This window comes from Bufo gargarizans, chromosome 10 (genome assembly GCF_014858855.1).
Source record: "Bufo gargarizans isolate SCDJY-AF-19 chromosome 10, ASM1485885v1, whole genome shotgun sequence".
Lineage (NCBI taxonomy): Eukaryota > Metazoa > Chordata > Amphibia > Anura > Bufonidae > Bufo > Bufo gargarizans.
In genome coordinates, this window is record NC_058089.1 from 51,345,391 (window position 1) to 51,371,302 (window position 25,912).

A 25,912-nucleotide genomic window follows, 5' to 3' on the forward strand; every position below is an offset into this window, starting at 1 on the left:
GTCCAGTTGGGGCTTAGATTGTATGCAGGGACATGGGAACACCACGTTTTCAATTTATACATACTTTCTCTGGAGGACTGAATAATAGAGCAAAGTTCTACATACAGATGGTTTTATGGAGAACCAACGTAACTACTAAAACAGAGATGTCAGGATGGTCCTCTTTACATTCTAAACTTACATTTCTTCATGATTTCCCCTCCTCTAGATTTATCACACAGGATGCCGATACGCGGTATAGTGAATATTAGATCATTTCTCTAAAATGCATCTTCATAGAAATTCCACACAACAGAGAATATTCTTCCATGCAGATATATAAAGACAGATTATGTAGGAATTTACCAAACCTCTCACACAGAAGCATTATCATCTATGGGCGCAGCAAGGATCTATACTAAATTTATAGGATCTTCAGGTTTGGTCGTCCCCGGCCAAACATAAATGACTTCACAGTTCAGACAAGGACCCGTCTGTGGGTATAATATTACGACACGTGGTATTTAAAGATATCAGCAGTCACAGACTACCACCCCTAAAACATAGCCTTTATTATATACCATAAACATTTTTTTTTTTAAAAGACCCCAAATAATGATATAAAGAAAAAAGTTAAGAAAATATAATATAAATGAGTCAATACTCAGGCGGGTATGGGCCAAATATATTTTACTATGGGCTCTGACCCTAGAGCTGGCCCTATATCTATCATGTCCTGCCTATAAACGGACTGGCCGCCCCGATAGGGGTGATCCCGTTATCGGGAACCTCCTGAGCGCCCTAGGATGGCCCTGAATAGGGGATAGAGCTACCAGCTGATATATGCTGACCAAAAGAATCGGCACTACAATGATGAGTAACACAATATATTCTCAAAAATGAAAACAAAAACATACGCAAAAAATAAAGTAACTAAGAATCCAGGTTAGTATAAACCGATCCCGATTACAGATAGATGGAAAATTCATATTATAGCAAAGTAGTGTATATTTAATATTTTTTCTTTGGGTCACTTTTTGTGTTTTCAGTGGTTTTGTTTTGCGGACAAGGATAGAACATTTCTAAAGAGGTTTAAAAATAAATGATAAATGGAGGCATGCACTCAGCCAGGATCTGCAATTTGCGGACCACCAAACACTTACGGCCGCGTGCATGAGAGTGTATACGCTCTGTGGGTCAGAGGTATTACCAGTCGTGAATACTGCTCCTATGATATGGACCCATTATTTATAATGCGGTGTATTCCTGCCTGACCCTAATGTCTGTACAAATCATTAGAGTTGAGATCGGGCAGGAACACACAGCCTTACAAATCATGGGTCCACGTCATAGGAGCAGCATTCAAGACGGAAATATCTCAGACACACTAAGCGTATTTCTCGCACTGAATACGCTCGTGTGAAATTGGCCTCAGGGTAGGTTCATATCTCCAACGTTTAAAGGGGTTTTCAGAGACTTTTTACACTGGATAGGTCATCATTCTCTGATCAGTGGGAGGATAGGTCATCAGTTAGAAATTCTCTGAACAGACTACTTATTCGGCACAGCCGGATACCGCCGCATCCCCATAGACTAATGGGATCTGGTGGCTTTATGGCATAAATGCCAGCTTTCAGCCAAACACTGGTGACTTTCAACTGTTCTACTGGAACAGACAGCTGCTTTCAGACGAGTGAGTGTCACGCTCCGGACTCGCATCGCAGCACCTGTCCTGACCTCCCAGCACTGCATAGCATTATATTGACTTATGATGCTATGTAACTCATACAGTTCTGGACACAGACAGCATTATGTCTGTCATCAAATACATTCCAGAACTGTAAGGGTTACATAGCATCATAAGTCAATATAATGCTATGCGACCCTGGCAGTGCTGGGAGGTCAGGACGGGAGCTGCGCTGCGAGTCAGGAGCGTGACACTCGCTCATCTGAAGGCGGCCATATACAGCATGTCTATTGACTTGATGGGAACCCAATGTGGTTGATATGGATCTGCAGTGGGATTCACTATTCAGGGGGAGTTGACTTTGTGTTACCCATAGCAACCAGATTTACTTCTTTGCAACATTTACCAGCAAAAATATCTGTTGCTAAGGGCAACATCACTCTTACTTTATGTTTCCATTAAGTTTTTGATGATATGTGCACCATCCACTGGATGAAATGACTATAAAATTTGTACATTGTATTTTATGGCTATCCTTTGGGTATGGTCACGCTTACTGGCTTTGGCTGCATATTCCAAGACAAATTGTATTACATGTGGATTTTGTGTAGCAGATTTCACCCAGCTACATTGAAAGGGATGAAAATCTGCAGTAAGAACAGACATGCTACAGCTACAGATCAATTTCTCTGCAGTATATGAAGGACATTTGTTAGCCTCATCCTTTTTGCTGCAGATATTTCACTGCGGATTCTCTGCCTGCAAATCTCCAAATCCAGACAAAATCTGCAGCATTTCTGCTACATGTGAACGTACACTGTAACCATAGACTACAGAAACAATTGTTTGTGGTAACCTGTAAAGGATGGGTGGGGAATAATCTGAAATTATGTAAGAAGCAGAAGGAAACTGCCGCAGCAAAGCAAAAAATTGAAGGGAGTCCGTCAGCAGTTTTGACAATACTAAACTGCTGACAGCACTAGGTAGGGGCTGGAAAGAGCAAGACAAACTTGCCTTTTGTAGAGCTTTTATTAAGAGGAGTAATGTGAATAAAGTTTTATTCTGACAGATTCTGCAATGCTCTCTGCAATGAAAGGCTTCAAGGCCCTTCTCCTCTCCTCCGAGTCACAGCTGCAGTGGTCTCCTGATTGGATGCTACAGCCGTCTGTCACAGCAGAAGGGAGGGGCTATGAAGCAGCTGAATGCAGAAAGCACTTCACAGTGAAACTCCGCCTCCTGAGCAATTGCAAGAGTAGAATTTGGCAGCATAAAACTTCATATTCACTTTACTCCTGATAATAAAGGTCCCACAAATGGTATGCTTGTACTACTTTCCCTAGCTCCTGCTGACAGACTTAGTGAATTCTAACTTGAAAGGCATTTTACAGGATCACCTAGGTTTTTACTAGGCGATTCCTCTCCCCGAATGCAATGCAGGGCTGGAGCAGGACCAGGAGTAGGAATCCTGATGCGCTGGGGTGCAGTATTCCAGTTGTTTGAAGTTAGGGGATAACTAACTCCCTACCGCTGGGAGCCCCACCAATCACACATGCGCACAGCCCCTCCATTCATTTCTATGAGAATTCCGGAAATAGTCGAGCGTTGAACTCCCCCATCTCTGGAACGTGCATAAAAATTAATGGAGAGAACATGTGCATTTCAGGGGGGCTGCAGGGGTACAGGGCTCCCGTTCTCATGATTGGTGGGGGTCCCTATCGCCAATCCTGTGGATAGGGGATAACTTCCAACAACCGTAATTCCTGGAAAGCCCCTTTAATGCTATGACAAGATAGAGCAGAGATTTTCCATCGCGCGTCCACTGTTAATACATGGCAAAGTATGTAAATGGCGAAAATCTGAATGGACATGATGCAGCATCCCCGATTCCCACTCAGTGTGACCGTGGTTCAGAAAAACATATTGTATCATAAACTGTGGTTGATTTTGAGCCTGGAGTCCACTCCTAGAATCCTGTTACGTCTGAACACGTCCTTACTCAGCATATGACACACGGCAAGTCACAGGTACAAATTGGATACACCGCATTTCAGACATATTAATCCTGTGAACGTTGTGGCTGCCTCCAAGGTCAACATTGCCCCAACATATCAGCACTCCAGGACCAAATTTTAAAGGAGTGCTCCAACTACTAACGCCTATGGAATAACCTAAACCAGGCATGCTCAACCTGCGGCCCTCCAGCTGTTGTAAAACTACAACTCCCACAATGCCCTGCTGTAGGCTGTTCGAGCATGCTGGGAGGGCCGGAGGTTGAGCATGCTTGACCTAAAGTGATGCTATAAATTTGCATGGTTGGACTACCCCTTTAACACAATACATCAGACTTTTGGAGCAGTGTATGTACTGTGTCATTTAAAGGGTAACTCATCAGGACAGAGCCTTTCATCTACCGCTGCCAAAAAAAAGGTCATAAACGCGGTAACTGGGTGCCTCCTAGCAATCTGATCAGAACGGTTTCTAAAATTTACTCTTACTCAAAGATTCTACTTAAAATGGGTTGTCTAACATATGAAAAAATATGGCTGCTTTCTTCCAAGAACAGTGCCACACCTGTTCAGAGGTTGCTTGCGGTATTGCACCTCAGCTAAATGCACTTTAATGGAGCTGCAATAACGGAAACAACAAGTGGCGCTGACTGCGGATCAAAGCAGCCACGTTTTGTTTTTGTTCAATCCCCATTTATAAGAATAATACATAGAATCCCTTAAAGCAGGCATGTCCAAACTGCGGCCCTCCAGCTGTTCCAAAACTACAACTCGCAGCATGCCTGGATAGCTTACAGCTATTAAAGCATGCTGGGAGTTGTAGTTTTGCAACAGCTGGAGGGTCGCAGTTTGGACATGCCTGCCTTAAAGGTTCCTTCACTCATCAACATACACCCTAGAAGTGTCAATTAAGACAAGCTACCTAAAATGATCCCTTACCAGATTCTGGTCTATGTTAACGGCACGACCTGTAGCGAGCAGCAGTGTGGCTTTAGAAGAGTATCTCCGTAACATGTCCTATCAAGAAAATGGCTCTGCTGTAACATCTCTCCTCTGATAGGAGCAAGATATGGTCTTTCTCATCTACGCAAAGGGTGCAAGGTGGCAAGACTGGGGCAGGAAGTATATTTAAAGGGTCACCGAGTTTCCAGCAAAGTTTTGATATGTCGTAGGGACATATAAAAAGTGCTAGAAGCAGCACTTGCATATCATGCTCTCCTTGCCGCAGGGCTGTGGAGTTAGTAGGCCAAAGTTCTCATTTTATCACACTCATTTTGTAATAATACATTTCCTGCAGTAAAATGGTGACATTGGGCTTTTTCTCACTAATCATGCGAATTAGATGGAACTTAAACCATATTTATTAGACAATACAATATCTGAAATTCCTGACATTTTCTAAATTCCTGGAAGTAAATATGTAACGCACTGTACATTTATTAACTGGAAAATACTATTATACACTTTATAATGGGAAGAAATCTATGAATTTGGCCTCAGGAAAAGTTAGAAAAGCGCAGTGTGTGTTCTGGAAATGCAGAGAACCCTGTGCAAGTCTGAATGAGAATAAAAGAAACATGTAAAAGGTAGAGCTGCCATATTCAGTGCTTGCCTTAAAGGGGTTGTCTGGGTAGAAATAACTTTCCAGCTTGCCTCCCTAAGGGAGCATTCACACGACAGTGTTTTTTCTTCCACGTCCGTTCTGCAATTTTTGCGGACAATACACGGACCAATTCATTTCTATGGGTCCGCAAAAATTGCGGAATGCCTTTCATTGTCATCCGTGTGCTGTCCGTTCCTTTTATTTTAGAACATGTCCTATACTTGGCCGCAAATTGCGGTCCGTGGCCCCATTAAAGTCAACGGGTCCGTAAAAAACGGATAGCACACGGAAATGCATCCGAATGTCATCCGTTTTTTGCGGACCCCTGGACTGAAAACATTCTAGGAAACCCCATTTCAGTTTTTTGCAGACAGTGAAAAACAGATGACACACGGAAGCACCGCGTCCGTATTATACGGACTTACGGAACGAAAACATACGGAACACACTGATCTGTGATTTGCGGACCGCAAAACCAACACGGTCGTGTGAATGCCCCCTAATGGAAAGATTCATACTAAGGCCTCATGCACACGACCGTTGTGTGCATCCGCGTCCGTTCCGTCATTTTTCACAGTTTAGCGGAGGTCCCATTCATTTCTATGGAGCTGTGAAAAAAAAATAAAAAATGATAGTCCTCCGTTTTTTCTCCGCATCTGTGATTCCAGTCTGTCAAAAAAATATAACCTGTCCTATTCTTGTCAGTGGAAAACGGAGGACAGACCCATTCAAGTCAATGGGTCCGTCAAAAAAAACGGATGCACAACTGGTATGTCATCCGTGTCCGTTTTTTTACAAGACCTTGCTGCAATAAAATTACACTTTTCATTAACCTTCCTTTTTTTCCCCCCTGTCAGACAAAAAAAAAAAAAAGGAAGACACAAGGAAACACAACTGAAGCAAAATCGGACACAGACCACTGAAGCCAAATCACTGACAGTGAAAAAACACTGTCGTGTGCATGAGGTCTCACCTGCTATCTGCAGCTCCAGTCCTGTGCACTGGATGTAGTGTGTATTTTCCCGTCCGCAGCTTGCTTACTTCCTCTCCACCGTGGCAATGATCATTTGTCCCGCTGCAGCCAATGACAACTGTCCACAAGAGACACATCACGGCTGAGGCCAGTTATTGGCTGCAGCGGAGCAGATGATCATGTCCTTGCCAGGGACAAATGAAAGGTGTTTTCCGGGATTTTAATATTGACGACCTTATCCTCAGGATAGGTCATCAATATCAAATCGGCAGGGACTGACGCCCAATAGCCCTGCTGATCAGCTGCTTGAAGAGAAGGCTTCGCTCGTGTGAGCACAGCCTTCCCTTTATTGTTTACCTGCAGCTGACATTACAGTGGTGAGCAGGTGTAATAACAAGCTGTCCCATTTACTTCTATGGGACGGCTTTGTAATATTCAAGTATATAGGAACAAGCAGTCCCATTGAAGTGAATGAGACGGCTTATTGTATTAAAGCTGCTTGCCGCTGCGGTGTCGACCAGGTAAACAATGAAGGAAAAAAGAGCTCCCACACGTGCAGCCTTCTCTTCAAACAGCTGATCGGCGGGGGCGCTGGGTGTCGGATCCCCGCCGATCTGAAATTGATGGTATAGCCTGAGGATAGGTCAAAATAAAAAATTCTGAAAACCCCCTTTAAACAAGTGGTGGACCAGAAGAGGAGCTGGCAGAGCGGACTAAAGCAGCGGGGAGTAGGCAAGTACGATTCTGCGGGCTCCTGTGAAAAGTTATTTATTCCCAGTAGTGAACTTCCTGGTCTTCAATACTGAGCATGTGCAGCACAGTTTCAGGCATTGTAACTAAGGATCTTGGTGCAGCATAAGGATACCAAGTATAAGGGACAGGAGAGAACAGAACTGATTTTCTATCACCACTAGACATCCTGCTGATTGCGGTTTACAGTATAAGGGACAGGAGAGAACAAAGGAGAGGTGAGAACTGATTTTCTATCAACACTAGAACACCCTGCTTATCACTGTTTATAGTATAAAGAACAGGGGAGAACACAGGAGAGGGGAGACCTGAGTATCAACACCCTGCTGATCACTGACTACAGTATAAGGGACAAGAGAGGTGAGAACTGATTATCTGTCACCAATAGTACATCCTTCTTATTACTGTTTATTGTATAAGGACGGGGAGGAACACAGGAGAGGTGAGAACTGATTATGTATTACCACCAGAACACACTCTGTATCACTGTTTATATAGTACAAGGAAAGAAGAGAACATAGAAAATCAGTTTTCACCTATCCTATCACTACTAGAACACCCGGCTTGTCACTAGTATAAGGGACAGGAGAGAACACAGGAGAGGTGAGAACTGATTATCTATCACCAGTAGAACACACTGTTTATTGTATAAGGGACAGAAGAGGTGAGACCTGAGTATCATCAATAGAACACCCTGCTGATCATTTGTTTACAGTATAAGTCTACATGCACACAAACGTATTTTGTTTCAGTGTCCGTTCCGTTTTTTTGCGGATAGGATGCGGACCCATTTATTTCAACGGGTCCGCAAAAATTGCGAACAGCACACAGTGTGCCGTCATCATCAGTATGTCCGTTCTGTAGCCCCTCAAAAAAAGAAAAAAAAAAATAGAACATGTCCTATAGTTGTCCGTTTTGCGGACAAGGATATGCATTGTTGCAATAGATCCACAAAAAAACAAAAACAAAAAAGGATCACATACGGATGCGTGCATGTAGCCTAAAAGACAGGAGAGGTGAGTACTGATAATCTATCACCAATAGAACACCCTGCTTATCACTGTTTACAGTATAAAGGACACGAGAAAACACAGGAGAGGTGAGTACTGATTATCTATCACCACTAGAACACCCTGCTGATCACTGTTTACAGTATAAAGGACACGAGAAAACACAGGAGAGGTGAGTACTGATTATCTATCACCAATAGAACACCCTGCTTATCACTGTTTACAGTATAAAGGACACGAGAAAACACAGGAGAGGTGAGTACTGATTATCTATCACCACTAGAACACCCTGCTGATCACTGTTTACAGTATAAAGGACACGAGAAAACACAGGAGAGGTGAGAACTGATTCTATAAGGGCCTTAGATTTACAGAACATAAAATATATTTATGATTGACAGTTCAAAACTTTTCTAAATTTCTATGAAAGTTAATAAATTCATTAAAAAATAATCTGCTAATATTGTGTAAGTTGGAGTCAGTACATCTCTACCATCTGCACAGCCTTGGGAGACTGGATTGGGACAGGCCCACTTTCCATAGAGTCCGTATCGTTTCCTTTCCTGCAGTGAGGAGAGAGTGATATGCAGGTACTTCTCTCTCCCCGTTCTAGCATTCAATGGGGGTCTCAGCACTCAGACCCCCACCGATCAAATCTTTCGATATATCTGACATATCAAAAGTATGCTGAAAGCTCAGTGACCCTTTAAGGGGAGCAACCAAATGTACACAATTCTAAGACCAAATCAACAATTTTCTAAGTTGTTTCGCCTCCTACATTCAGTACATGGAAGGGGGAAAGGAAGAAAATGAAAACTTGAACTTTTTGGCAATCAAGGCTCCATTAATCAAATACATGTTAAGTAAGTCATTTATTTCCAAGGATCAGAAAATTGGTTGCATTGTCTACATTGTAAAAACTATAGTAACCCGCTATACATTTTGCCGGTTAAAACTGCCGCTAATATCTAGGTGGGGGAGGAGGAGGAGGGAGGGGATAGAAGCATTGCTTAAGATATATTGCATACAATGTGAAATCAACATGTAAATGAAGGGGTTTACTGAAAAGGAAGGACAAAAAAAAAAAAAAATAAAATAAAAAAAGTTAAAAAAAATAAACACAACGGGAAGAAGTGTATTATTACAAAGACCCAGGAAACAGAATTAGAACCACAAATATTTTCTCTGTGAAAAATACAACTATTCGTGAGATAAAATGTACAATTGTTTTTTTTTTTTCCCTTAAAGAAAAAACACAGTATAAAGGAAAATAGTTTTCTTCAAAACAGGGAAAATAGTTAATGTCATTTTTATCCATTATAATATAATTTGACACAAAAAGCAGTCAAAGGATTGCACCAACTCCGCGTTCAGTCACCTGAACCAAAAGAAACTTGTAAAAGGAGTCCGTAAAGCATAACGATTTTTTTCTACCATTTTTCTTTTTTTCTTTTTGTCATGGTGGCTATCATAAAGTGATGTATCGCAAAACTCTGTTTTACAAAATGTACAATATTCTAAATGCTGTGGCCTGTAAATTAAAAATGCAGAGATTGTTCCTGTAACTCCACCTTATATGTTCTTGTCTTTTTTTTTTTTTTTAAGCATGGGAGGGAGAAAAATAGGGTGAGGGAGAGGAGTGAACGGGGTCTTGAATTTTTTTTGCTTTTAATTTTGGTGGAGAAAAAAAAAAATGTAGTAAAGCAGTTTTAGGTGTTAACGCTATAGGTAATAAAGTAATTTATTCTATAGTTTAGTGCATGCTGTATCATTTTGTCTTAGGAAGGGGGGGGGGGGGGAGAATATGCAACAGGGAACAGTTTACAAAATGAATGGGGGACAAACGTGCTGCTCGTCTCCCAGGCGTTCATTCCCGACGTACTCTCCAGAGCTGTATATTCATCAGCAATCTCTGCAGTCATGTAAAGGTGCCAACCAGAGTCTCTTGTCTCCGCTTAAAATATGTTAGGCTGTTTGATGAGGGGGAGGGGGGATATACAACAAGGAGAACTGTGAGAGACGGGAATAAGATGGTCGTGAGGGTCTCCAAATATTTAAAAAAAAAAAAAAAAAAAAAAAGAAAGCCAGGCTTTAAGAGCAAGTCTGTTGCACCCGGCTCAAAAGTTCACCAAATTTTTCAAAGAGATCCTCCACCCACTTCATGTTTTTCAGACAGTGGTTAACGAGGTCTGCTTGCTGTAGGTCCCGATTTGATTTCTGAACAGAGGTAACCTGAAACGGGAGGGGGGAAAAAAAAGGAAAAAAAATTGCAAACAGCTAGAAGGTGACTTACACAAGATACATAAAGGAAATATTAAGTAAGATCAACGCTGCCTCCTAATGCACAAAGGTAAAACTGCATATATGTATTAAAGGGTTTCTGACACCAGATTTAACCCTATGACGCTGGGTTCACACCTAGGCGTTTCTCAAACGCGCGTTTCTATGCGCGTTTTTGACGCGCGTTTTTTTTTTTATAGTGAACGCGCGTTTGACGCGCGTTTGGGTGATTGACAGCAGTGTTGTCCAAAGAGTCTATGGCCCAAACGCGCGTCAAACGCGCCAAAAAAAGCTCCTGTACTTGTTTGAGCGTCGGGCGTTTTACAGTGCGATCGTACGCGCTGTAAAACGCCCAGGTGTGAACCCTTATCATAGGGAATCATTGGTTCTTGCCTGTTGTGCGTTTTACAGCGCGTAGGAACGCGCTGTAAAACGCTCAGGTGTGAACCCAGCGTTAAGCTAGCTGACATTAGCGATGTGCCAATGTCAGCTGAACCCAACTAGCCTATTCCTACTTTTATCTATGTCCCTGTTACTCCAGAAATATAATTTGTTGTATATGCTAATTGCAACAGGGAACAGGGGCAACGATAAAAGTAGGAATGGGCTAGTTAGGTTTAGCCGACACTAGCACATCGCTAATGTCAGCTAGCTTAATAGGGTTAATTCTGGTGACAGAAACCCTTTAAAGAGAATGTGTCATCAGATAATTACCTATTATTTAAAGGGCATCTGTCAGCAGATTTGTACCTATGACACTGGCTGACCTGTAAGGCTACTTTCACACTTGCGCTAGGTGCGGATCCGGTCGAGTATTTGTTACCTATGACACTGGCTGCCCGTAAGGCTACTTTCACACTTGCGCTAGGTGCGGATCCGTCTGGTATCTGCACAGACTGATCCGCACCTATAAATGCAAACGATGGTATCCGTTCAGTGCGGATCCGTCTGCATAACAGCTTTTTCAGATCTGCGTTTTCACGATCGTGAAAACTCAGATCCGACAGTATATTCTAACACAGAGGCGTTCCCATGGTGATGGGGACGCTTCAAGTTAGAATATACTAAGAACTGTGTACATGACTGCCCCCTGCTGCCTGGCAGCACCCGATCTCTTACAGGGGGCTGTGATCCTGCACAATTAACTCCTCAGGTGCCTCACCTGAGGGGTTAATTGTGTGGATCTCAGCCCCCTGATCGGGTGCTGCCAGGCAGCAGGGGCCATACCCCTCTCCTTTCCCAGTATTAAAAGCATTGGTGGCAGTGGCCACAGGCTAACAACCCCCACACCCCCCAATAATTGGTGGCAGCGGAGCAGTAGCGTCCTGGCTGCCATGGTAACCGATCGGAGCCCCAGCGATTAAACTGGGACTCCGATCGGAAATGCCGCTCCGCTGCCACCAATTATTGGGGGGTGTGGGGGTTGTTAGCCTGTGGCCACTGCAACCAATGCTTTTAATACTAGGGAGGGAGGGGGGGATGCCGCACTGGCCACCAATGCTTTTAATACTGGGGAGGGAGGGGGCGATCTGGCCCCTGCTGCATGGCAGCACCCGATCAGGGGGGTGAGGCACCTGAGGGGTTAATTGTGCGGATCACAGCACCCTGTAAGAGATCGGGTGGTGCCAGGCAGCAGGGGGCAGTTATGTACACAGCTCTTAGTACATTCTAACTTGAAGCGTCCCCATCACTATGGGAACGCCTCTGTGTTAGAATATACTGTCGGATCTGAGTTTTCACGATTAACTCAAATCCGATGGTATATTCTAACATAAAGGCGTTCCCATGGTGATGGGGACGCTTCAAGTTAAAATATACCATCGGATTGGAGAAAACCCCGATGGTATATTAATAGGGACTCCTGACTTTACATTGAAAGTCAATGGGGGACGGATCAGTTTGCAATTGCACCATATTGTGTCAACGTCAAACGGATCCGTCCCCATTGACTTGCATTGTAAGTCAGGACGGATCAGTTTAGCTCCGCACGGCCAGGCGGACACCAAAACGCTGCAAGCAGCGTTTTGGTGTCCGCCTCCAGAGCGGAATGGAGCCAAACTGATGCATTCTGAACGGATCCTTATCCATTCAGAATGCATTGGGGATGAACGGATCCGTTCGGGGCTGCTTGTGAGAGCCCTCAAACGGATCTCACAAGCGGAACCCCAAACGCAAGTGTGAAAGTAGCCTTACATGTGCACTTAGCAGCTGAAGACATCTGTGTTGGTCCCATGTTCATATGTGCCCGCATTGCTGAGAAACATGATATTTTAATACATGTAAATGAGCCTCTAGGAGCAACGGGGGCGTTACCATTACACCTAGAGGCTCTGCTCTCTCTGCAGCTGCTGCACCTTCTGCACTTTGACAGGACCAGGCAGTGAAGATCTCATCACGCCTGGCCTTGTCATTTAAAATGGATAGGGAGTGACAGTTGCAGAGAGAGCAGAGCCTCTAGGTGTAACGGCAACGCCCCCATTGCTCCTACAAGCTCATTTGCATATATTAAAACATTATTTTTCTCAGCAATGCGGGCACATATGAACATGGGACCAACACAGATGACTTTAGCTGCCAAGTGCACATGGAACAGGTCAGCCAGTGTCATAAGCACAAATCTGCTGACAGATTCCTGTTAAATAATATTAAACATAATTTTTAAATAATTTTTGATATTTTATGTTATTTTAAATTTTCTGGGTCAATATATTTAAAACAAAAACCATGAAATCCTGAGGTTTTCACACTGGCCACTAAAGGGCCCTTTACACTGCCCGTTGTTCAGGCAGATTATCGCTACTGAGTGTTGGTACATTAGGACAGATATCACCTGGATATAGATAACATAGAATCCACCATACACAATAGGCAATATCACAGCTTATCTACTCCCTCCTGACCTCTGCACAGGTAACAGAGCATGGCTAAAAAAAAAAAACTCTCCCATAGAAGTCAACGAGTCAGCTTCTGTCCTATTGTGTCTACTGCCCATGGTGGCTGCTATAAATCATATAGGTCTAAACGCTGTTAACAGCAGCTCAGGTAAGATGGCAGCCTACATAATCATGTTCAGGAAATAGAATTTGCAATCAAAAAAACTAAAACAGATTAGAAAAAAGGAGATGTGTTTATCTGGTTGCAACTGGCAGAAAAAGCTTTTCCGTGACACATTCCCTTTAAAACGATTTTTATAAGACTTTGATATTGATGGCCTATCCTTAGGACAGGCCATCAATATTAGATCAATGGGGTGGAGGGGACCAACTCCAGGTCTGCCTACCAAAGAGTGCTGAGCCCCTTCATTGTTAGCAGGCACAGCTCCATACAGCTTATAGCCGAGGTCTGCAGTTCAGTCACATCCAGGTGAATTGGGCTGAGCTGCAATACCAAGTACTGCCACTACCAAATGTACGGCGCTATGTCTAGTAAACAACAGAGAAGATGTAGCAATCACTGGAGGCCCTCTTTCATCCGCTAACCAGTGGGTGTACCACATTGATCTTATATTAAAGGCCTATCCTAAGGACAGACCAACAAATATCAAAATCCCAGAAAACACCTTTAAATTAGATACAGATCAACGAAGGTTAGTGTATTCCAGAACTGGTATGTGTAGATGTTTAAAGGGGTTATCTGAGTCTTTGTAACCAATGACCTATCCTATGGATAGAAAAAACACTAGTTGAGAGCAGCACCAACGTACCATGTAGACTTTCACAGGAATGCATCAGACCATCCTTGACCCCAGATCCACAGTGGTCATTAGATCAGTATTCCAATCAAAGTTGACGGCAGCATATCCATTAAAAGTTCTTTATTCATAATGGGTCCGTGGAAAAGTGTACAAAAAAGCCAAAGAAAGTGCAAGCTTAAAAAAAGACTACTGTGTAGTCAAAATGTTGCACTTCCTTTGGCTTTTTTGTACACTTTTCTATGGACCCATTATGAATAAAGAACTTTTAATGGATATGCTGCCGTCAACTTTGATTGGAATACTATCCCCAGGAATAGGTCATCAGTAACTGATCAGTGGGGGTCCGACACCCAAGACCCCTATCGATCAGCTCTTTGTTCAGATGAATGGTTGTGCTGCAGTACACCGGCACTGGAAACTACACGGTGGATACAGCCTTCTGATTCCACTCAGAACACTGCGTAGTTTCCAGCGCCCTGGCTGCCTGAAACAGTGGCTCGGTGAGGGTGCAAGGTGTCGGACTTGGACCCCAACTGATCGGATTCCAATGACCCATCCTGAAGGACAGGCCATCAATAGCTGTACAACCCTTTTAAGGAATATAATCTTTCAGAAGGGTAACGACAAAAAAAATAAAAAGCAATAAACTGCAAATTAACCACTTACCTCATCTTTGCATGAAAGGTATATGTGGTACTTGTAATGGTGGAGTGCATGATAGAGTGAACACAACTGGGATTTTTCTGGATCTACAGGGAATTCCTTTTATAAAAAAAAAAGGAAAGTTAAAAAAAGACTTGAAATTACATGTTTGACAAGACAACCATATTCTGCAGGTCAGTGTGATTACAGCGATACTGAATTCATAATTAATTTAAATTAATTTATTATGTTTCACCACTTAAAAAAATAAATAAAAAAAATAAAAAAATCCAAACTTTTTTTGCATCAGGCATATTCTGACATCCATTACATATACAGGTCCTTCTAAAAAAATTAGCATATTGTGATAAAGTTCATTATTTTCTGTAATGTACTGATAAACATTAGACTTTCATATATTTTAGATTCATTACACACAACTGAAGTAGTTCAAGCCTTTTATTGTTTTAATATTGATGATTTTGGCATACAGGCTCATGAAAACCCCAAATTCCTATCTAAAAAAATTAGCATATTTCATCCGACCAATAAAAGAAAAGTGTTTTTAATACAAAAAAAGTCAACCTTTAAATAATTATATTCAGTTATGCACTCAATACTTGGTCGGGAATCCTTTTGCAGAAATGACTGCTTCAATGCGGCGTGGCATGGAGGCAATCAGCCTGTGGCACTGCTGAGGTGTTATGGAGGCCCAGGAGGCTTCGATAGCGGCCTTAAGCTCATCCAGAGTGTTGGGTCTTGCGTCTCTCAACTTTCTCTTCCCAATATCCCACAGATTCTCTATGGGGTTCAGGTCAGGAGAGTTGGCAGGCCAATTGAGCACAGTAATACCATGGTCAGTAAACCATTTACCAGTGGTTTTGGCACTGTGAGCAGGTGCCAGGTCGTGCTGAAAAATGACATCATCTCCATAAAGCTTTTCAGCAGATGGAAGCATGAAGTGCTCCAAAATCTCCTGATAGCTAGCTGCATTGACCCTGCCCTTAATAAAACACAGGGGACCAACACCAGCAGCTGACATGGCACCCCAGACCATCACTGACTGTGGGGACTTGACACTGGACTTCAGGCATTTTGGCATTTCCCTCTCCCCAGTCTTCCTCTAGACTCTGGCACCTAGATTTCCGAATGACATGCAAAATTTGCTTTCATCCAAAAAAAGTACTTTGGACCACTGAGCAACAGTCCAGTGCTGCTTCTCTGTAGCCCAGGTCAGACGCTTCTGCCGCTGTTTCTGGGGAATGCGGCACCTGTAGCCCATTTCCTGCACACGCCTGTACACGGTGGCTCTGGATGTTTCTACTCCAGACTCAGTCCACTGCTTCCGCAGTTCCCCCAAGGTCTGGAATCGGTCCTTCTCCACAATCTTCCTCAGGGTCCGGTCACCTCTTCTCGTTGTGCAGCGTTTTCTGCCACACTTTTTCCTTCCCACAGACTTCCCACTGAGGGGCCTTGATACAGCACTCTGGGAACAGCCTATTCCTTCAGAAATTTCTTTCTGTGTCTTACCCTCTTGCTTGAGGGTGTCAATGATGGCCTTCTGGACAGCAGTCAGGTCGGCAGTCTTACCCATGATTGCGGTTTTGAGTAATGAACCAGGCTGGGAGTTTTTAAAAGCCTCAGGAATCTTTTGCAGGTGTTTAGAGTTAATTAGTTGATTCAGATGATTAGGTTAATAGCTCGTTTAGAGAACCTTTTCATGATATGCTAATTTTTAGAGATAGGAATTTTGGGTTTTCATGAGCTGTATGCCAAAATCATCAATATTAAAACAATAAAAGGCTTGAACTACTTCAGTTGGTGTGTAATGAATCTAAAATATATGAAAGTCTAATGTTTATCAGTACATTACAGAAAATAATGAACTTTATCACAATATGCTAATTTTTTTAGAAGGACCTATATATATATATATATATATATATATATATATATATATATATATATATATATATATATATATATTTATTTATTTATTATATATTTTTATTTATTTTTTCTACAGAGCTGGGAGAGGGCTTGAGTTTTGCAGGGCGAGCTGCATTTTTGGCTGATATGATCCTGGGGAACAATTTTTAATACTTTTCCATATTTTTAAAAACATTTTTCTCTTACATACACATGCGATCATTCGACTGCTTATACCATAGACTGCAATAGGTAACTTTTGCAGTCTATGGGCATTCTCTGTACTGCCTATTAAGCCCTGTTGCTGGCAGTTTACTACAGCAGGTCTGGGAACCTTTACAGACCCCAGGCTGCCATAGCAAAACAATCGCCACCCTGCGATTTCACTGTAGGGTGGTCCAATGTGAGGTCAAAGAGCACCCCTTCCCCTCAGATGCCACGGCTTCTATTGACCAGGGTTACATGACCGGGATCTGAGTGATTTCTGATCCCAATCACTGCGAGCAGGAGTCGGCTGGGGAAACACCCTTTATTACATACCTGTGATTGCTTTGAAGCTGTTTTAGTGGGTCGCATGGTTTTCTTGTTGTACCATTTGCCGTGTACTTTTATTTTACACACAGGTGCCCCTCCTGATTTTCCTTTTGCCTCACGAGTAATCGTGGTTACATCTGGATAATTTTCCAAGGCATTCTAAAAATCCAAAAGCAGAATGAGATAGATGTGGTCAGTACAAAATCACAGCGGATTAATATTTGATTCAACTATTTTTTTTTTTTTTTTTTTTTTTTACACGGAGCACTAAGGTTTCAAAATAACTGTCCCATTGCAAAGCCCCCCTAGAAACTCTTCATGTTCATACCTTCAATGGCTGATCCATCTGTAGTTTTGTGAGCAGTCGCCTCCTGTTCTCATTTAACATCCCTTCGATCTTCCTCATGTGTGGCAGAAGAACTTCATCTGCGAAGCCAAAAAATACCAGCAATATAAAGTGAAGGCACCCCAACATTTCAGAGCAGATAATCCATGTATAGTTGGGTATTTCAGCGCACAACTAAGGACTCTCACACGTGGACAGGCCCACTTATGTCATCTCCCCTCAGGTGTCGCCCATCTGCCTCTGAGGGGGTCGGAAGTTTATGGCGGGCACAGGAGCCTCTAGATCCCATCCCTGCTGTTCAGCCTCATAGGCTTCTAGGCATTAGGGAGGACATATATATATATATATATATATATATATGCGCATTACACACTAGGGTGGGGGAATTTATATATGTGGGCATCATACTAGTTTGGGTTGGGGGCCGAAGGGGGAGGAGAGGGTCGAGCATTATATATACAGGGACATAGCATCCCTATGTGTCCGCATTATGGGCTCTGAGGCGCACAGTATGCCTCCACAAACCACTATATTCACCTCTGGAATACGGCATGTATCAGCGTTTTCACAGATTCATTGGCAATCCATGACAAAACGTTTATGTAAATATTGGGAGGCACACAGAGGTACGGAGCCATACTACAGGTCTCGATCAGAAATAAGGGATGTGCAACTATTTTTCGGACAGAAAATAAAATAAAAGCTAAAAAATAAAAAGTTAAATAAAAACTAAAGAGTTTACCATTAGCTTTCTCAAGGTTTTGCATCACATCGGCATCCAACGCAACTCCTACAAGCAGCTCAATGTATCCCTTGAAGGTCTCTTTCATGGCCCTTGTGTTCAAGAAGCGAGTAACAACTGGGGGAGGCGGGGGCTCAAACTCTGAAAGAAAACAATATAATTAGAGAGAAACCACGGTGGAACCCCATAATAAGTCAATGGTGTCCACCAGGTGCTATCTGCATTTGTTGCAAGCCTGAGCCGGTATATTGTGGCGTCTCTAGGTTTGAGCAGAGCCTATGCTGAATTACCTACAGACAAAGTCTGTGGCAAATGCATTAGGTTTAATTCCCCAATATATTGCTCTCCGGCAGCTGTGGGAGAAGTCACATTTCAATCAAACGCCCATAAGGAAACTACAAAAAGGATATAAAAGCGTTTTCTGCGGTGAACGTGCCGTGAGGCTGATGGCTCATTAAAACATTAAAGGACTTGTTCAGGATTTCAAAAACTTGGCAGCTGTCAGAAACGGCGTCACTGCTGTCCGTGGCATGCCTCTGCTACTGCAGCTCAGCATAACGGAGGTGAATGGGGCTGAGCTGCAATACCGCTCACCACCTGCGGACAGGGCTGGTGCTGTTTTAGAAAAAAAAAAAAAGCAGCAATGTTTTTCTAATTTTGTGCAATCCCTTTAGGGTCCGTTCACACATTACAAATGGCAATGACTATGACGCAAGCGCCTTCTATTCCAGTTTTGAAACAATTACTGGTTTTAGAAAAAAAAATGTTCCCAGAACTCCCAAGCATGTCCAATGCAAGTATTGGGTATTTCGACTACGTGGATGTGTTAATAGGCATCTGAGATTGTTAACGAGCTATGCTATCAAGCCGCATATATAGAGCCATAGTAAAGATAAATCAGCAGCAGCTAGCCCGCTTGTGGACAGTTTACCAGTTTTCTTTTTTTTATGTGGAAAAAACAAACAGAATTATACAAATCCTTTATTTTTACAACGATGATGAGGACTGAAGGAGTGTATATATATATATATATATATATCTATATCAGAGAAAAGACTGGAGGGGGCATACAATGTATACAGAGGGAGGATGGAGGGGGGAGCATACAATGTATACAGAGGGAGGATGGAGGGGGGGAGCATACAATGTATACAGAGGGGGCATACAATGTATACAGAGGGAGGATGGAGGGGGCATACAATGTATACAGAGGGGACATACAATGTATACAGAGGGAGGATGGAGGGGGTTATACAATGTATACAGAGGGAGGATGGAGGGGGTTATACAATGTATACAGAGGGAGGATGGAGGGGGGCATACAATGTATACAGAGGGAGGATGGAGGGGGGGCATACAATGTATACAGAGGGAGGATGGAGGGGGGGGGCATACAATGTATACAGATGGAGGATGGAGGGGGGGCATACATGTATACAGAGGGAGGATGGAGGGGGGGCATACAATGTATACAGAGGGAGGATGGAGGGGGGGGCATACATGTATACAGAGGGAGGATGGAGGGGGGGCATACAATGTATACAGAGGGAGGATGGAGGTGGGGGCATACAATGTATACAGAGGGAGGATGAGGGGGGCATACAATGTTATACAGAGGGAGGATGGAGGGGGGGGGCATACAATGTATACAGAGGGAGGATGGAGGGGGGGGCATACAATGTATACAGAGGGAGGAGGGGGGGCATACAATGTATACAGAGGGAGGATGGGGGGGGCATACAATGTATACAGAGGGAGGATGGAGGGGGGGCATACAATGTATACAGAGGGAGGATGGAGGGGGGGGCATACAATGTATACAGAGGGAGGATGAGGGGGGGCATACAATGTATACAGAGGGAGGATGGAGGGTGGCGGCATACAATGTATACATAGGGAGGATGGAGGGGGGGGCGCCATTACAATGTTATACAGAGGGAGGATGGAGGGGGGGCATACAATGTATACAGAGGGAGGATGGAGGGGGGGGCATACAATGTATACAGAGGGAGGATGGAGGGGGGGGCATACAATGTATACAGAGGGAGGATGGAGGGGGGGCATACAATGTATACAGAGGGAGGATGGAGGGGGGGCATACAATGTATACAGAGGGAGGATGGAGGGGGGGGCATACAATGTATACAGAGGGAGGATGGAGGGGGGGCATACAATGTATACAGAGGGAGGATGGAGGGGGGGCATACAATGTATACAGAGGGAGGATGGAGGGGGGGCATACAATGTATACAGAGGGAGGATGGAGGGGGGGCATACAATGTATACAGAGGGAGGATGGAGGGGGGGGCATACAATGTATACAGAGGGAGGATGGAGGGGGGGCATACAATGTATACAGAGGGAGGATGGAGGGGGGGCATACAATGTATACAGAGGGAGGATGGAGGGGGGGGCATACAATGTATACAGAGGGAGGATGGAGGGGGGGCATACAATGTATACAGAGGGAGGATGGAGGGGGGGCATACAATGTATACAGAGGAGGATGGAGGGGGGGGCATACAATGTATACAGAGGGAGGATGGAGGGGGGGCATACAATGTATAGAGAGGGAGGATGGAGGGGGGGCATACAATGTATACAGAGGGAGGATGGAGGGGGGGCATACAATGTATACAGAGGGAGGATGGAGTGGGGGGCATACAATGTATACAGAGGGAGGATGGAGGGGGGGGGCATACAATGTATACAGAGGGAGGATGGAGGGGGGGCATACAATGTATACAGAGGGAGGATGGAGGGGGGGCATACAATGTATACAGAGGGAGGATGGAGTGGGGCATACAATGTATACAGAGGGAAGAGGGGGGGCATACAATGTATACAGAGGGAGGATGGAGGGGGCATACAATGTATACAGAGGGAGGATGGAGGGGGGGCATACAGAGGAAGGATGGAGGGGGTTATACAATGTATACAGAGGAAGGATGGAGGGGGTTATACAATGTATACAGAGGGAGGATTGGATTAGAGTATCCAATGTATACAGAGGCAGGAATACAATGTATATAGAGAGGAGTGGAGGAGAGTATCAGATATACTGATGTCCTGGTTCTCAGCAGCCATGTGCAGACCCAGTGCACTCTCTCTACCACCCGCCTGAGGGGGCATTACAGTGGGACCCTGGCTACTGTCAGTGCCTGCTCCCGCTGTGATCTGGAGCGCTGTATCAGTGCAGCATGTGTGGCTCTCTGCAGCCAGCACCTGGATTAATAGGACGGGTAGCAGGGACCTAAAAGACCTGCAGGTACTGCACTCAGTCAGCGCTCCAGAAGAAAAACTAAAATTAAAAAACAATAATCACAATTTAATTTTTTTTTTATTAATCGCGCAGCTCTAAGTGCAAGTGACGGCAGAAGGAACCCTCAGCGCAGGAACGCATTTTGGGCAATATCAGATTTGAACCGGGGGGTCAGACCGTCCCTTTGATGTCTTTGCGGTTCTCCTTTCCTTACCTTCCTCATCACTCTGCATGTCTGGCGAGGAGTCCGACTGAGAAGATGAGAACTCCTCCTTCCACTGTTTCCTCTTCTTTGGTGGAGGTTCAGCCTTGGTCTTTGGCTGTTTGGCTTTTGGTTTTGCAGACACGACTTTTGGCGGCACGGTTTTCTGCGGAGGAGTCTCGGTGGTTGCCTTGTTACTCACGCTGACCTTTGTATGAGTGTTTCGACTGAAACGAGAAGGATTAGCGAGTAAATGTCAGTTCCAATGATATACTGCCAGCCTGAAAATTATTCTGAAGGATTAACGAGAACCTGTCAGGTCTATCCGCGTGACCTAACAGACTTATATTATGCCCACAGCTCATGGTGTAGTGCAGCTCTTGCAGCTGTATATGCCACCTGACCCTTTTCAAAACTGCTGAGTGGCCGATAGGAATCATGTGATACACCATGTGATGCCACCAAAACAGGAAGTGCTTTCTTTATAGCCCCTTTTTGGTCTTTGGAGGGGGAGGGGGGTGCGGTGGTTCTAATTAGTGGATGCAACCATACTCTTACACTCTAAAGTATCCTTTCCTACAAAATCACATACATGCAAGTCATCAGTGGGATGCATCTGCTGCAGAATGTGGCACGTATCAGTCATCTCTGATCGTGTGGGCACAACTGTTGTACCTGAGCGATTAGTACCGGAGTGAGTGACAGCCACAATTCTGCAATAATGGATGGGACAGGTCAAAACTTAAATCCTGGTTGTTTAACCTCTTAAAGGGGTTGTTACCCCTCCCCAACCACGCGGCCAAGGCCAGACCTGCGGAGGTAATCATACTTACCTGAACCCTGCCACTGGGTTTCGGCTCCTTCGCTTCCCAGTCTCCCTGTCAACATCCAGTTTGACGTGGGTCACGTGGCCGCTGCAGACAATGACTGGCTGCAGCTGGTGAAGTGTCCCCCATGCATCACAAGACCCAGTGATGACACGAATGGGGGACACGTCACCGCTGAGGCCAGCCACACCAGATGTTAAAGCAGGAAGACAGAGGCTTTCGCAGCGGCTGTGGGGGAGCAGGAACCAAGCGCAAGTAGGATTCCCTCCGCAGGCCTTGCCATCCTGGAGTGTCTGCCCGTTATGTCACAATCAGCATCGATCGCAGTGTGGAGAAAGGGTAGGTGTGGATTTCTATTTCTGCCAGTAGACGGCAATCGCAGAGAATACAGACACGACATAGGAAGATTTGAGCGCGTCCCCCTTTTTAGTGGCACACAGTGCTTGGATTTGCGTTTCATCCTCAAGAACAAATAATTAGGACAATGTTCCCAGACAGGCAAATTTCTGTTTCAAAAAAATCTATAAAGGGAATTCTCGAGTAAGGTCTTCAGCTGCCACCAATCGCAGCGCTCCATGGTCTTCTAGAAGATGTTTTAATCATTTAGTCAGTAGAGAAAAATAATGACTCTGTTTCTGTCCATGTAAAATATTGTAAGGGTCCATTCACACATCCGTGTGTGTTTTGCGGATCCACAAAGCACAGACACCGGCAATGTGCGTTCCGCATTTTGCGGACCGCACATCACCGGCACTTAATAGAAAATGCCTAATCTTGTCCGCAATTGCGGACAAGAACAGGACATGTTCTATTTTTTTTCGGGATCAGAATTGCGGACCCGTAAGTGCGCGTCCGCATTTCCGGATCCGGGCAGCACATCGTTCGGCCCCATAGAAATGAATGGGTCCGCGGAACAGAATTGCGGACGTCTGAATGAAGCCTAAACCTGTAGCGTGCGGGGGAAAGTCTACACCTGGTAGAGAATTCTAGCTAAAATAAAGTCCCCGAGTGTTATTAACCCCCTGCCGACTGCCCATTCACTATATCAGTCTGGGCGGTCGGCATAGATGTCTGCACAGGTGTTTTAAATTGTCCTTGCAGAAAAAGCAGCTGTGGGTAAGGGGGTCCGGCTGTTAGCGACAGCGGGCTCCCCATAGAGAAGGCCAGGAATGGGTTTGCAGAAAATGACGATTTGGAAAAGGGACATAAAAAGAAAAGTTTTTTATTTGCACATTGTGGTATAAAAAATAAATAAAAAAAAAGTTGTGGTATTTTGCAATTTTTCAGGTTACAATAAAAAAAAAAAAAATAAAGCCCCACATAACTGAAAAATAGTGCAAATAGTATTCACATAACTGAACAGAAAAGAAGTTATAGCTTTCAAAGTTGCATGTACTGCAAAAACAGAAAATGCGCCTGGTCAGGAAGTGGGTTACTATTCCCACCACCAAGGCAGACATTACGGCACTACAGGAGAGTGTCACCCGGTTTTTGAAGTTTCCTACATTGCAAACTTTCATATTCATGCGGAGATATCGGATGACAACTCCTGTGGCGACATAATGATAAATCCTGTACGTGTATACGGTGCCTACTTCTCTATATTTGTACTTTCATTTATTTATGCCGCTATTATGACCCCGCTTTATCGTCTTACTTTATCGGACTGGGCGAGGGGTTGTTTGCTTTATCTATTCTTTATATGAGTTACACAAGATCGTAAAATGTTCAATAAAAATAGCTTCACCTCATTCCGAAGTAAGCTGCCAAATTTCCACCACGTACCCCACTGTACAGCTTACATAACCTACAAAGCACCATGGCGGCCAGTACCTGGGAGCGGGAGCAGCCTTGCTCTTGGGTTTCTTTGAGCACACTCTCACGTACTCCTTTTTGTTTGCGTTCTCCACGAATTTCACATATACTCGCTTATATTTTGTTTTGGCATCTCCAAAGTAGCCAAGGTACTGTATAAGAGAATAGAACACAAGTGTCAGCATGAACTGAATGCATCTGTCAATTATATTTCTCTGAGCTTCAACCAGAACTAATTCTTCCTGAATTCTAGACCTGCTTTTCTGCTCCGCTGATCTATACGTCTCAGTATACTAACAATGGAGCCGTCCCCTCTCCTTAAAGTAACTTGCATTCCCTATGTAATAATTATGGAGCCTCTATTCTTATGACTATGTTGCGTCATTCCTTTATTATTCCTGCTAGAAGTTGTAAATTAATTACTAGCAGGTCCAGATGGGTGCTACGAGTTGGTGGGGGGGTGTCCCTGCACAGTCTGACATAATCCTATTAGTGCTGCCAGTGTTAGACTCAGCCCCCGCCAAGCCCTCTCCCATCCGAAAGAGGTGACCAGAACTATGAAACAACTGAGTGAGATGTGCTATGCTGTTTCTGCAGTCCCAACCACCTCAGGCTGCTGCATCCAGGTAGGAGGAGGTCCATACAGAACAATTCAGCACGAGCACCCAATGCCACAGTTTTACAGCGAGTTGCAGGTCACTCCAAGTAGCTATGGAGCCCTAGCTGCTGCTTCCAATACCCCAATGCTATTCTCTGGGTAAGCCCTTTGAACCTCAAGAACTTTGCCTTCTATGATGTTTCTGGACTTAATGGAAGGCAGTATATTTTATCTAAGGAAAAACTGGTATGCACAGAACCGGATGGCAGTGGGTACAGGGGGATTCATAGTAGGCATATTGGGATTTTGACACCCGGCCAATAATGATTACACAACTTACACTGTTCGTGGCAGCAAACAACCTGTGTCCTTCTCGAATCTCCGGGATAAACTTCTGGAGCAAGGCCTTTTGGACTTTCCAAATGGCTGGAGGTTCCTTGCCAGTATGCAATGCTTCCTTGATGTTAAAAACAAAACAATTTTTATTTTTTATTAAAAATGGAGGCAAGGTAGATTAAAGGGGTTCTGCAGTTATTTTGAACTGATGATCTATCCTGGATAGATCATCAGCATCTGATCGGCGGGGGTCTACCACCTGGGACCCCCGCCGATCAGCTGTTTGAGAAGGTGGCGGCCTTCTCGCTGTTTACCACAGGCCCAGTGACGTCACGACTAGTATCACTGGCCTGGGTGTGGCTAAGCTCCATTCAAGTGAACAGAAATTAGCCCCACCAAGGCCATTGACACTAGTCGTGACGTCAATGGGCCTGCGGTAAACAGTGAGAAGGCCGCGGCACTACTGCCAGCGCTGCTGCCTTCTCAAACAGCTTATCGGCGGGGGGTCCCGGGTGTCGGACCCATGTCGATCAGATGCTGATGATCTATCAGTTTAAAAATAACTGTAGAACCCCTTTAATATATGTTAACAAAAGGAGCATCAGGTTAAAGAAGTACTATGGCATTTTGTTATGGTGGCACCAGTTAGCAAACTACATGAGGGACAGGGTACTGCAATGGATAACATTACCAGCCG

General features: G+C 44.2%; 1 protein-coding gene across 1 annotated transcript in view; it reads right to left on the reverse strand.

Annotated features, from left to right (window-relative positions):
• Positions 1-8,861: 8,861 nt before the first annotated feature.
• QSER1 (glutamine and serine rich 1) overlaps positions 8,862-25,912 on the reverse strand; it is a 67,517-nt gene continuing 50,466 nt past the window's right edge. Inside the window, exons 6-13 of the mRNA XM_044269930.1 lie at positions 25,220-25,336; positions 24,300-24,433; positions 21,652-21,866; positions 18,176-18,316; positions 17,416-17,513; positions 17,094-17,246; positions 14,649-14,744; positions 8,862-10,240 (exon numbers count right to left, since the gene is read on the reverse strand). Coding sequence (XP_044125865.1) covers positions 10,100-10,240; positions 14,649-14,744; positions 17,094-17,246; positions 17,416-17,513; positions 18,176-18,316; positions 21,652-21,866; positions 24,300-24,433; positions 25,220-25,336 — 1,095 coding nt within the window. The 3' untranslated portion in view covers positions 8,862-10,099. The remainder of the gene's footprint in view (positions 10,241-14,648; positions 14,745-17,093; positions 17,247-17,415; positions 17,514-18,175; positions 18,317-21,651; positions 21,867-24,299; positions 24,434-25,219; positions 25,337-25,912) is intronic.